The sequence below is a fragment of the Trachypithecus francoisi genome, unplaced genomic scaffold (assembly GCF_009764315.1).
Source record: "Trachypithecus francoisi isolate TF-2019V2 unplaced genomic scaffold, Tfra_2.0 Lachesis_group16, whole genome shotgun sequence".
Classification (NCBI taxonomy): domain Eukaryota; kingdom Metazoa; phylum Chordata; class Mammalia; order Primates; family Cercopithecidae; genus Trachypithecus; species Trachypithecus francoisi.
In genome coordinates, this window is record NW_022681461.1 from 74,367,160 (window position 1) to 74,379,863 (window position 12,704).

Here is a 12,704-nt window from a genome sequence, read left to right on the forward strand (position 1 = left end):
TGTCGCCCAGGTAGAGAGCATGGTACCTCATAGGTAGTTTCTCAACCTTCGTCCCGGTCTCACCGTCCCCTGTGTAGTGGTGCTCAGTGTCTATTGTTCCTCTCAGGCCTTGAGTTTCTAATTGCCTATGGAATGCTTTATTTTGCAGAGGTCCTGCTTGAAGCTTTGTTCCTCACCGTGGATCCTTACATGAGGTATTATTTATTTCCCCCCTCAAAATGCTAATGCTGTGTTACATGCTATTTGGAAGTAGTCCATCTTTTAAAATATCCAAACTGACTTAAAATATTGTCACTTTCCCTCTGTTTCTTGCAGCCAGTAACAGTGATGGGATTCACATACATTCATCTTTTGCAGGCAAAGGTCTAAGTAGCTTAGTGAGGGATCACCTCGGTTCCTTTGTCCCAACCATCTCCTATCTGCTCTGCACAATTTGCCTTTCACTGCTCAACAGAATTAATTCCAGGAAAAAAAGAAAAAGAAAGAAAAGAAAAAACCTTAAAACAAAAAAATAAAAAATAAAGCCTGGGCAACATGGCAAAACCCTGTCTCTACTAAAAATACAAAAAATTAGCCGGGCGTGGTGGTGCATTCCTGTGGTCCCAGCTACTCAGGAGGATGAGGCAGAAAGATCACTTGAGCCTGGGAGGCAGAGGTTGCAGCGAGCCGAGATCGTGCCACTGTACTCCAGCCTAGGTAACGGAGTAAGACCCCGTCTCATAAAGAAAAAAGAAGCCAAACCCAAATTTGTCTATTTCAGTACTGGCAAATAATTTGGATAGAGGAAGATGCTAAGACTAAAATCAGCTTTTCTGGCCTTCCATTTACCTGTATTCTTTTAATGTAGGTAAATCTGCAGTTGACTCAAACTTATATACTCAGCAAACAACTCAGGGAGGGGAGGAAATCAAAAGGCTTTATTGACCACTAAGTCCTCAGTATTTTTTTGCCCAGGTAAATAACATAGCCATCATTCTTTTACATTTTTTTCATAGCTCATTGATAAAGATTCAGATCTGAAGTGGAAAATACAGTTTAAAAATGTTAATTGGCGGCCGGGCGCGGTGGCTCAAGCCTGTAATCCCAGCACTTTGGGAGGCCGAGACGGGCGGATCACGAGGTCAGGAGATCGAGACCATCCTGACTAACACGGTGAAACCCCGTCTCTACTAAAAAATACAAAAAACTAGCCGGGCGAGGTGGTGGGCGCCTGTAGTCCCAGCTACTCGGGAGGCTGAGGCAGGAGAATGGCGTGAACCCGGGAGGCGGAGCTTGCAGTGAGCTGAGATCCAGCCACTGCACTCCAGCCCCAGGGACAGAGCGAGACTCCGTCTCAAAAAAAAAAAAAAAAAAAAAATGTTAATTGGCATCTTTTGTGTAGCTAGTGTTTTGGGTAGTAACTACCCAGTGGTGCCTGGGTTATATTTTTTAAGTCATTGGTAGAAATTCATCTTTACTTGAACATGGAGGTAAGACTTTTGTGTTCACTCGTAAAAAAATCCAATCGGAGTGCTTATCTGAGGTCACAGAGCAGAACTTCCTCTAACAGCTTTCCTCCCGCATCTCACCTAGTTGTAGCCCTTCATCTGTCTGGGTTTTATTGCCGCATACACTTACCCAGCAGTTTTCCATTAGCTTGAAACTCAAAACAGTCCCCCGATGCTCTTATGTGTTAAGAATGGATTTTTTTTTTTTCCAGATTTTTAGCCAAAACATTGAAAGAAGGTGATAGAATGATGGGGCAGCAAGTGGCCAGGTAATTATTTCAATTTGTCCCAATGCTTGGAAAATATGTCTCCTCTTTACCTCCTGCTGGGTCCTGTTTCTGTCCATCACTCCTACAATTTCTTCAGCCTGTGTGGTTCACTCACTGTGTGATCTTGGAATCAACTTGGGAAATCTTGTTCCCTTCCTGACTAGCGGGAAAGGAGGGAAGGATGTGAAATTGTCATTTTTTCAGCTTCACTTTGCCATCCTTACTTTTAATTACTTAAAAAAAAAAAGTATTCGTCCAGGTCATGATTATTGTAAAAATTCAAACAAAACAAAAATTTTTATCTTGGAAATTGAAAGTTCCCCCATCATCTGAACCTTAAGGCAACTATTGTTAATATATTATTGTTTCAAAAATTGTGGGCCAGCACAGTGACTGACGCTTGTGATCCCAGCGCTTTGGGAAGCCAAGGTGGGCAGATCACTTGAAGTCAGGAGTTGGAGACCTGCCTGGCCAACATGGTGAAAGCCTGTCTCTACTAAAAATACAAAACTTAACTGGGTGTGGTGGTGCATGCCTGTAATCCTAGCTACTTGGGAGGCTGAGGCAGGAGAATCGCTTGAACCTGGGAGGCGGAGGTTGCAGTGAGCCGAGATTGCACCACTGCACTCCAGCCTGGGCAATAGAGCAAGAGTCCATCTCAAAAAAAATAAAGAAAGAAAGAAAAGTAAAAGAAAAAGAAAAATTGTTCAGTGCACATACTTTTATATATAAATTTCGTTTTATTTTATTATTATTCTTTTGAGACAGAGTCTTGCTCTTGTTGCCCATGCTGGAGTGCAATGGCACAATCTTGGCTCACCGCAACCTCCACCTCCCAGGTTCGAGAGATTCTGATTCTTCTGCCTCAGTCTCCCGAGTAGCTGGGTTTACAGGCATGCACCACCACACCCGGCAAATTTTGTACTTTTAGTAGAGACGGGGTTTCTCCATGTTGGTCTGGCTAGTCTAGAGCTCCTGACCTCTACTGATCCTCCCGCCTCAGCCTCCCAAAGTGCTGGGATTACAGGCATGAGCCACCACACCCAGCCTATATATGAATTTTAAATGGAATTATATGCCCTTCAGAAAACTGCTTTCTCTCAATTATTATGTTAAGGATATATTTTGTTGACAGTATATAAATATACCACCTACCTTTTAATAGCTGCAAGTTATTTTATTATATTCCACCATTTAACTAATCTACTACTGATAACAACTGCTTTCAGTTTTTTCTACGACAAATAATTCTTCAAGGAGCATGTATGTATTTATATATGTGTATCTGTGTATTCTTTGCCTTCTTGGATGAGTATTGCTTTACATTAAATTCCCAGAAGTATAAATTCTAGACCCAAAGAAATGTATATTTTTAATCTGAAAAGATGATGACAAATTGTTCTTCAGAAAAATTATATGAAGGCCAGACACAGTGGCTCATGCCTGTAATCCCAGCACTTTGGGAGGCTGAGGCAGGAAGATGACTTGAGGTCAAGAGTTTGAGACTAGCCTCGCCAACATGACAAAACCCCATCTCTACTAAAAATACAAAAATTAGCCAGGTGTAGTGGTGGGCATCTGTAATCCTAGCTATTCAGGAGGCTAAGGCATGAGAATCGCTTGAACCCAGGAGGCAGAGGTTGCAGTGAGCTGAAATCACACCTCTGCACTCCAGCCTGGGCAATAGAGTGACATTTGGTCTCAAAAAAAAAAAAAAAAAAAAATGAATGTTCACTCCTACAAATACTATTAACCTGTTTCCCTTATACTGTTCACCATCAGTCTCAACAACCTGAGATGAATATATTGATACTTTATGCTTAGTTTAGTTTGCATTTCTTTTATTATTAGTGATGTTGATCTTCTTTTTATAAGTTAATTCTCAATTTTCTTCTGTGGATTGTCTGTTTATATCCTTTGCCCTTTTCCTTTAGGTCTTATCATTTGTTATATTGATTTGTAAAAGCTTCTTGTATGTCAGGATATTAGTGTTGCAAATGTTCGCACATTTGTTGATCTTCCTTCTGTGTCCAATTACAGTTTAAAATTTTATGTGATAAAATTATATAAGTATTTATAATTATGGTCCTTCAGTTTCATCTCATGCTTAGAAAGGGATTCCTCACTCCATAATTACTAAAATATTTATTCATGCTGGGGGCGGTGGCTCACGCTTGCAATCCCAGCACTCTGGGAGGCCTAGGCGGGTGGATCACCTCAGGTCGGGATTTCAAAACCAGCCTGGCTAACATGGCAAAACCCTGTCTCTACTAAAAATACAAAAATTAGCTGGGCACAGTGGTAGGTGCTTGTAACCCCAGCTACTTGGGAAGCTGAGGCAGGAGAACCGCTTGAACCAAGGAGGTGGAGGTTGCAGTGAGCAGAGATAACGCCATTGCACTCCAGCCTTGGGAGACAGAGTGAGACTCTGTCTCAAAAAAAAAAAAAAAATTATTCATGTTTTCTGTATTTTATAGTTTAATTTTTTGCGATAAAAATTTTGGGTCATTTAGTTTTATATTGGAATAATGACTGGGGTCATGTTCAGTGGCTCACGCCTGTAATCCTAACACTTTGGGAGGTCAAGAATGGATTGCTTGAATTCAGGAGTTCAAGACCAGCCTGGGAAATATGGCAAAACCCTGTCTCTAAAAAAAAACCAAACATCTCATTCTTTATTTTTTTAAATTGTGTGTCTCAGTGACTAGTCAGTTATTATAATACCATTTGTAGAAATCTAATATGGATCTTTACTGGGATTTCAATGACCTTACAGATTTATTTAGAGAAAACTGACACCTTTACAATTTCTCTCTCCAAACACAAGGTATGCTTCTCCATTTATTCATTTTGTCTTATATCCCATTAACAGTTTTCTTCATGTAGGTCTTATACATTTCTTGCTAATAATTAAATAAATGAACATGTATTTGTGTTTGCTGGATTGGCAAACTATTTTTAAAAATATAATACTCAGTAATGGAGATGATACACTCATACATAGATGGTGGAAGGGGAAATTGGCACAACCTTCTAGAAAGGAATTTGGGAATTTGGCAATATGCAGCAAGAGTTACAAACGTTTTAATATTCTTTGACCTAGTAATACCATTTATAGAAATCCTGACTAAGAAAACAGTATTGAGCCAAGTGCAGTGGCTCTTTCCTATAATCCCAGCACTTCAGGAGGCCGAGGTGGGTGGATCTAGGAGTATGAGACCACCCTGGGCAACGTGGTAAATCCTATCTCTACAAAAAAATACGAAAAAGTCTGGGCACAGTGGCTCACGCCTGTAATCTCAGTACTTTGGGAGGCTGAGGCGAGTGGATCACCTGAGGTCAGGAGTTCAAGATTAGCCCAGGCAACAGGGTGAAACCTCGTCTCTACTAAAAATACAAAAATTAGCTGGGCGTGGTGGTGGTTGCCTATAATCCCAGCTATTCAGGAGGCCAAGGCACGAGAATTGCTTGAACCTGGGAGGTGGAGGTTGCAGTGAGCTGATATCGTGCCATTGCACTCCAGCCTGGGCAACAGATTGAAACTCTTTATCTCAAAAAAAAAAAAATTGGTCGGGCGTGGTGGCTCATGCCTGTAATCCCAGCACTTTGGGAGGCCAAGGCAGGTGGATCACAAGGTCAGGAGATCGAGACCATCCTGGCTAACATGGTGAAACCCCGTCTCTACTAAAAATATAAAAAATTAGCTGGGCATGGTGGCGGGCACCTGTAGTCCCAGCTACTCAGGAGGCTGAGGCAGGAGAATGGTGTGAACCTGGGAGGTGGAGCTTGCACTGAGCCGAGATTGCGCCACTGCACTCCAGCCTGGGCAACAGAGCAAGACTCCGTCTCAAAAAAAAAAATTATCTGGATGTGGTAGTGTGCTACTGTGGTCCCAGCTACTTGGTCCCAATTGCTCAGGAGGCCAAGGTGGGAGGATCATTTGAGCTCAGGGGAGGTTGAGGTTGCAGTGAGCCATGATCGCACCAGTACACTCCGGCCTGAGCAACAGAGGGAGACCGTGTCTCGAAAAAAAAGAAAGAAAATAATAATCATGCTTATGAATATTAACTAAAATATATTTCCTAGCAAGCAAACTCAGAGGAAAAAGGAAAAAATAATTAACATTGGGAAAAATACTGAAAGTATCCTAATAAAGGGGGCGTAATTAAATTCATAACATTTTTTGAAGGATTCTTACTAAATGGAAAAAAGTATAAATTATGTAGACCAATGTAATGTTGACAGATAAATTATAGGTTATAAAACATATACAGTTACTTCAATTATGTAAATATGTATAAAACAGCCGGGCGCATGGCTCACACCTATAATCCCAGAACTTTGGGAGGCCAAGGCAGATGGGTCACGAGGTCAAGAGATCAAGACCATCCTGCCCAATATGGTGAAACCCCATCTCTACTAAAAATACAAAAATTAGCTAGACATGATGGCACTCACCTGTAGTCCCAGCTATTCGGGAGGCTGAGGCAGGAGAATTGCTTGAACCTGGGAGTCAGAGGTTGCAGTATGCCAAGATGGTGCCATTGCACTCTAGCCAGGTGACAGAGCAAAGTCTCTGTCTCAAAGAAAATAAATAAAAATAAAAAAATACGTATAGTACAGATTTTTAAATATACCATTAAGATTGACATAAAATACACCCAAATGTTAGCAGTTGTCTTTGTGCTGTGAGATTAGAATTGATATTTTTATTTTATATGTTTAAAATTTTCTAGACTAAATATGTGTTATATAACTTTATGATCTGGGGACGAAAGATGGTAAAGAAGGATAAAGAGTTGGATGAAGAAAAGGGAATCAGTAAATGAGACAGAAAGGGTGCAGCTTAGAGGAGGAGGCAAAAAGCCAGCAGAGATCAGTATCCTGGGAACCAATGAGGAGAGACTTTTGGGTGACCCTGTGTTAATAGAGTGGAAAAGGGTAGGCCGGTCGCAGTGGCTCACACCTGTAATCCCAGCACTTTTGGAGGCCAAGGCAGGTGGATCACCTGAGGTCAGGAGTTGGAGACCAGCCTGGCCAATATGGTGAAACCCCGTCCCTACTAAAAATGAAAAAATTAGCCTGGTGTCGTGATGGGTGCCTGTAATCCCAGCTACTCGGGAGGCTGAGGCAGGAAAATTGCTTTGAGCATACTTATATGTTGAGTGAAAGGGACAGAGAGGAAAATCTCAAAGATTCTGGAGAGTGAAAGTCCAAGGGAAAGAGAGCGACACCTGAAGAAAAGAAGACTAGTATCCTTGTCACCTTGAGCCAGAGGACAGAGGCCTCTTGCTTAAAAGGAAGAGATGGGTGAGGAACAGGCGCTCCTCACCCCATGAGGCGCTCCTCACCCCATGATCTACTCCTCGAGTGGCTGGGCCAGTTGAGAGTTCTCTGATGATCCCTATGCCGATGGCTAAGAATTAAGATGGAGGGGTGGTGGACTATCAGTTGTGGAATGTCAACCTCAGTGCCCTTTTGTCAACACTAACCCCACAGCATCCTGACTCCCTTGAAAGGGAAGACATGTCCCCTGCTTTAATGCCTTAATGTGCTTTATCTTTCAGAGTTGTGGAAAGTAAAAATGCAGACCTACCCAAAGGGACTATTGTACTGACTTCTCCAGGCTGGACAACACACTCCATTTCTGATGGGAAAGATCTAGAAAAGCTGCTGACAGAGTGGCCAGACACAATACCAGTGTCTTTGGCTCTGGGGACAATTGGCATGCCAGGGTGAGTTTCATGGATATAACCCCAAAAGAGAAGCAGAGGTTATACTTTCTTTTTTTTTTTTTTTTATTTAATTTATTTTTTATTATACTTTAAGTTCTAGGGTACATGTGCATGACGTTTATATCATGTATAACTCCCCATTGCAATCCCTCCCTCCTCCCCCCTCCCCATGATAGGCCCCAGTGTGTGATGTTCCCCTTCCCGAGTCCAAGTGATCTCATTGTTCAGTTCCCACCTATGAGTGAGAACATGCGGTGTTTAGTTTTCTCTTCTTGTGATAGTTTGCTAAGAATGATGGTTTCCAGCTGCATCCATGTCCCTACAAAGGATGCAAACTCATCCTTTTTGATGGCTGCATAGTATTCCATGGTGTATATGTGCCACATTTTCTTAATCCAGTCTGTCACAGATGGACATTTGGGTTGATTCCAAGTCTTTGCTATTGTGAATAGTGCCGCAATAAACATACGTGTGCATGTGTCTTTGTAGTAGAGTAATTTATAATCCTTTGGGTATATACCCAGTAGTGGGATGGCTGGGTCATATGGTACATCTAGTTCTAGATCCTTGAGGAATCGCCATACTGTTTTCCATAATGGTTGAACTAGTTTACAATCCCACCAACAGTGTAAAAGTGTTCCTATTTCTCCACATCCTCTCCAACACCTGTTGTTTCCTGACTTCTTAATGATTGCCATTCTAACTGGTGTGAGATGGTATCTCATTGTGGTTTTGATTTGCATTTCTCTGATGGCCAGTGATGATGAGCATTTTTTCATGTGTCTGTTGGCGGTATGGATGTCTTCTTTTGAGAAATGTCTGTTCATATCCTTTCCCCACTTTTTGATGGGGTTGTTTGTTTTTTTCTTGTATATTTGTTTGAGTTCTTTGTAGATTCTGGATATTAGCCCTTTGTCAGATGAGTAGGTTGCAAAAATTTTCTCCCATTCTGTAGGTTGCCTGTTCACTCTGATGGTAGTTCTTTTGCTGTGCAAAAGCTCTTTAGTTTAATTAGATCCCATGTGTCAATTTTTGCTTTTGCTGCCATTGCTTTTGGTGTTTTAGACATGAAGTCCTTGCCCATGCCTATGTCCTGAATGGTACTACCTAGATTTTCTTCTAGGGTTTTTATGGTATTAGGTCTAACATTTAAGTCTCTAATCCATCTTGAATTAATCTTCGTATAAGGAGTAAGGAAAGGATCCAGTTTCAGCTTTCTACTTATGGCTAGCCAATTTTCCCAGCACCATTTATTAAATAGGGAATCCTTTCCCCATTTCTTGTTTCTCTCAGGTTTGTCAAAGATCAGATGGCTGTAGATGTGTGGTATTATTTCTGAGGACTCTGTACTGTTCCATTGGTCTATATCTCTGTTGTGGTACCAGTACCATGCTGTTTTGGTTACTGTAGCCTTGTAGTATAGTTTGAAGCCAGGTAGCGTGACGCCTCCAGCTTTGTCCTTTTGACTTAGGATTGTCTTGGCAATGCGGGCTCTTTTTTGGTTCCATATGAACTTTAAAGCCGTTTTTTCCAATTCTGTGAAGAAAGTCATTGGTAGCTTGATGGGGATGGCATTGAATCTATAAATAACCTTGGGCAGTATGGCCATTTTCACGATATTGATTCTTCCTATCCATGAGCATGGTATGTTCTTCCATTTGTTTGTGTCCTCTTTGATTTCACTGAGCAGTGGTTTGTAGTTCTCCTTGAAGAGGTCCTTGACATCCCTTGTAAGCTGGATTCCTAGGTATTTTATTCTCTTTGAAGCAATTGTGAATGGAAGTTCATTCCTGATTTGGCTCTCTGCTTGTCTGTTACTGGTGTATAAGAATGCTTGTGATTTTTGCACATTAATTTTGTATCCTGAGACTTTGCTGAAGTTGCTTATCAGCTTAAGGAGATTTTGGGCTGAGACAATGGGGTTTTCTAAATATACAATCATGTCATCTGCAAACAGGGACAATTTGACTTCTTCTTTTCCTAATTGGATAGCCTTTATTTCTTTCTCTTGCCTGATTGCCCTAGCCAGAACTTCCAACACTATGTTGAATAGGAGTGGTGAGAGAGGGCATCCCTGTCTTGTGCCAGTTTTCAAAGGGAATTTTTCCAGTTTTTGCCCATTCAGTATGATATTGGCTGTGGGTTTGTCATAAATAGCGCTTATTATTTTGAGGTACATTCCATCAATACCGAATTTATTGAGCGTTTTTAGCATAAAGGGCTGTTGAATTTTGTCAAAAGCCTTTTCTGCATCTATTGAGATAATCATGTGGTTCTTGTCCTTGGTTCTGTTTATATGCTGGATTACGTTTATTGATTTGCGAATGTTGAATCAGCCTTGCATCCCAGGGATGAAGCCCACTTGATCATGGTGGATAAGCTTTTTGATGTGCTGCTGAATCCGGTTTGCCAGTATTTTATTGAGGATTTTTGCATCGATGTTCATCAGGGATATTGGTCTAAAATTCTCTTTTTTTGTTGTGTCTCTGCCAGGCTTTGGTATCAGGATGATGTTGGCCTCATAAAAAGAGTTAGGGAGGATTCCCTCTTTTTCTATTGATTGAAATAGTTTCAGAAGGAATGGTACCAGCTCCTCCTTGTACCTCTGGTAGAATTCAGCTGTGAATCCATCTGGTCCTGGACTTTTTTTGGTGGGTAGGCTATTAATTGTTGCCTCAATTTCAGAGCCTGCTATTGGTCTATTCAGGGATTCAACTTCTTCCTGGTTTAGTCTTGGGAGAGTGTAAGTGTCCAGGAAATTATCCATTTCTTCTAGATTTTCTAGTTGATTTGCGTAGAGGCATTTATAGTATTCTCTGATGGTTGTTTGTATTTCTGTGGGGTCGGTGGTGATATCCCCTTTATCATTTTTTATTGCGTCTATTTGATTCCTCTCTCTTTTCTTCTTTATTAGTCTAGCTAGTGGTCTGTCAATTTTGTTGATCTTTTCAAAAAACCAACTCCTGGATTCATTGATTTTTTGGAGGGTTTTTTGCGTCTCTATCTCCTTCAGTTCTGCTCTGATCTTAGTTATTTCTTGCCTTCTGCTAGCTTTTGAATGTGTTTGCTCTTGCCTCTCTAGTTCTTTTAATTGTGATGTTAGAGTGTCAATTTTAGATCTCTCCTGCTTTCTCTTGTGGGCATTTAGTGCTATAAATTTCCCTCTACACACTGCTTTAAATGTGTCCCAGAGATTCTGGTATGTTGTATCTTTGTTCTCATTGGTTTCAAAGAACATCTTTATTTCTGCTTTCATTTCGTTATGTACCCAGTAGTCATTCAGGAGCAGGTTGTTCAGTTTCCATGTAGTTGAGCGGTTTGGATTGAGTTTCTTAGTCCTGAGTTCTAGTTTGATTGCACTGTGGTCTGAGAGACAGTTTGTTATAATTTCTGTTCTTGTACATTTGCTGAGGAGTGCTTGACTTCCAATTATGTGGTCAATTTTGGAATAAGTGCGATGTGGTGCTGAGAAGAATGTATATTCTGTTGATTTGGGGTGGAGAGTTCTATAGATGTCTATTAGGTCCGCTTGGTGCAGAGATGAGTTCAATTCCTGGATATCCTTGTTAACTTTCTGTCTCGTTGATCTGTCTAATGTTGACAGTGGAGTGTTGAAGTCTCCCATTATTATTGTATGGGAGTCTAAGTCTCTTTGTAGGTCTCTAAGGACTTGCTTTATGAATCTGGGTGCTCCTGTATTGGGTGCATAGATATTTAGGAGAGTTAGCTCTTCCTGTTGAATTGATCCCTTTACCATTATGTAATGGCCTTCTTTGTCTCTTTTGATCTTTGATGTTTTAAAGTCTGTTTTATCAGAGACTAGGATTGCAACCCCTGCTTTTTTTTGTTCTCCATTTGCTTGGTAGATCTTCCTCCATCCCTTTATTTTGAGCCTATGTATGTCTCTGCATGTGAGATGGGTCTCCTGAATACAGCAGACTGATGGGTCTTGACTCTTGATCCAGTTTGCCAGTCTGTGTCTTTTAATTGGAGCATTTAGTCCATTGACATTTAAGGTTAATATTGTTATGTGTGAACTTGATCCTGTCATTATGATATTAACTGGTTATTTTGCTCGTTAGTTGATGCAGTTTCTTCCTAGCCTCGATGGTCTTTACATTTTGGCATGTTTTTGCAATGGCTGGTACCGGTTGCTCCTTTCCATGTTTAGGGCTTCCTTCAGGGTCTCTTGTAAGGCAGGCCTGGTGGTGACAAAATCTCTAAGCATTTGCTTATCTGTAAAGGATTTTATTTCTCCTTCACTGATGAAGCTTAGTTTGGCTGGATATGAAATTCTGGGTTTAAAATGCTTTTCTTTAAGAATGTTGAATATTGGCCCCCACTCTCTTCTGGCTTGTAGAGTTTCTGCTGAGAGATCTGCTGTTATTCTGATGGGCTTCCCTTTGTGGGTAACCCGACCTTTCTCTCTGGCTGCCCTTAAGATTTTTTCCTTCATTTCAACTTTGGTGAATCTGGCAATTATGTGTCTTGGAGTTGCTCTTCTGGAGGAGTATCTTTGTGGCGTTCTCTGTATTTCCTGAATTTGAATGTTGGCCTGCCCTACTAGGTTGGGGAAGTTCTCCTGGATGATATCCTGAAGAGTGTTTTCCAACTTGGTTCCATTTTCCCCCTCACTTTCAGGCACCCCAATCAGACGTAGATTTGGTCTTTTTACATAATCCCATACTTCTTGCAGGCTTTGTTCATTTCTTTTTCGTCTTTTTTCTTTTGGTTTCTCTTCTCGCTTCATTTCATTCATTTGATCCTCAATCGCTGATACTCTTTCTTCCAGTTGATCGAGTCGGTTACTGAAGCTTGTGCATTTGTCACGTATTTCTCGTGTCATGGTTTTCATCTCTGTCATTTCGTTTATGATCTTCTCTGCATTAATTAGTCTAGCTGTCAATTCTTCCACTTTTTTTCAAGATTTTTAGTTTCTTTGCGCTGGGTACGTAATTCGTCCTTTAGCTCTGAGAGGTTTGATGGACTGAAGCCTTCTTCTCTCATCTCGTCAAAGTCATTCTCTGACCAGCTTTGATCCGTTGCTGGCGATGGGCTGCGCTCCTTTGCAGGGGGAGATGCGCTCTTATTTTTTGAATTTCCAGCTTTTCTGCCCTGCTTCTTCCCCATCTTTGTGGTTTTATCTGTCTCTGGTCTTTGATGATGGTGACGTACTGATGGGGTTTTGGTATAGGTGTCCTTCCTGTTTGATA

The 12,704-nt window shown here is 41.1% G+C and overlaps 1 protein-coding gene across 4 annotated transcripts in view; it reads left to right on the forward strand.

Moving 5' to 3' along the window:
* The window catches only part of PTGR1 (prostaglandin reductase 1), a 42,019-nt gene that overhangs the window by 4,825 nt on the left and 24,490 nt on the right, over positions 1-12,704 (forward strand). For all 4 annotated transcript variants that reach the window (XM_033237826.1, XM_033237829.1, XM_033237828.1 and 1 more), the window contains exons 3-5: positions 149-194; positions 1,700-1,756; positions 7,324-7,491. In XM_033237826.1, the coding sequence (XP_033093717.1) occupies positions 149-194; positions 1,700-1,756; positions 7,324-7,491 (271 nt within the window). The remainder of the gene's footprint in view (positions 1-148; positions 195-1,699; positions 1,757-7,323; positions 7,492-12,704) is intronic.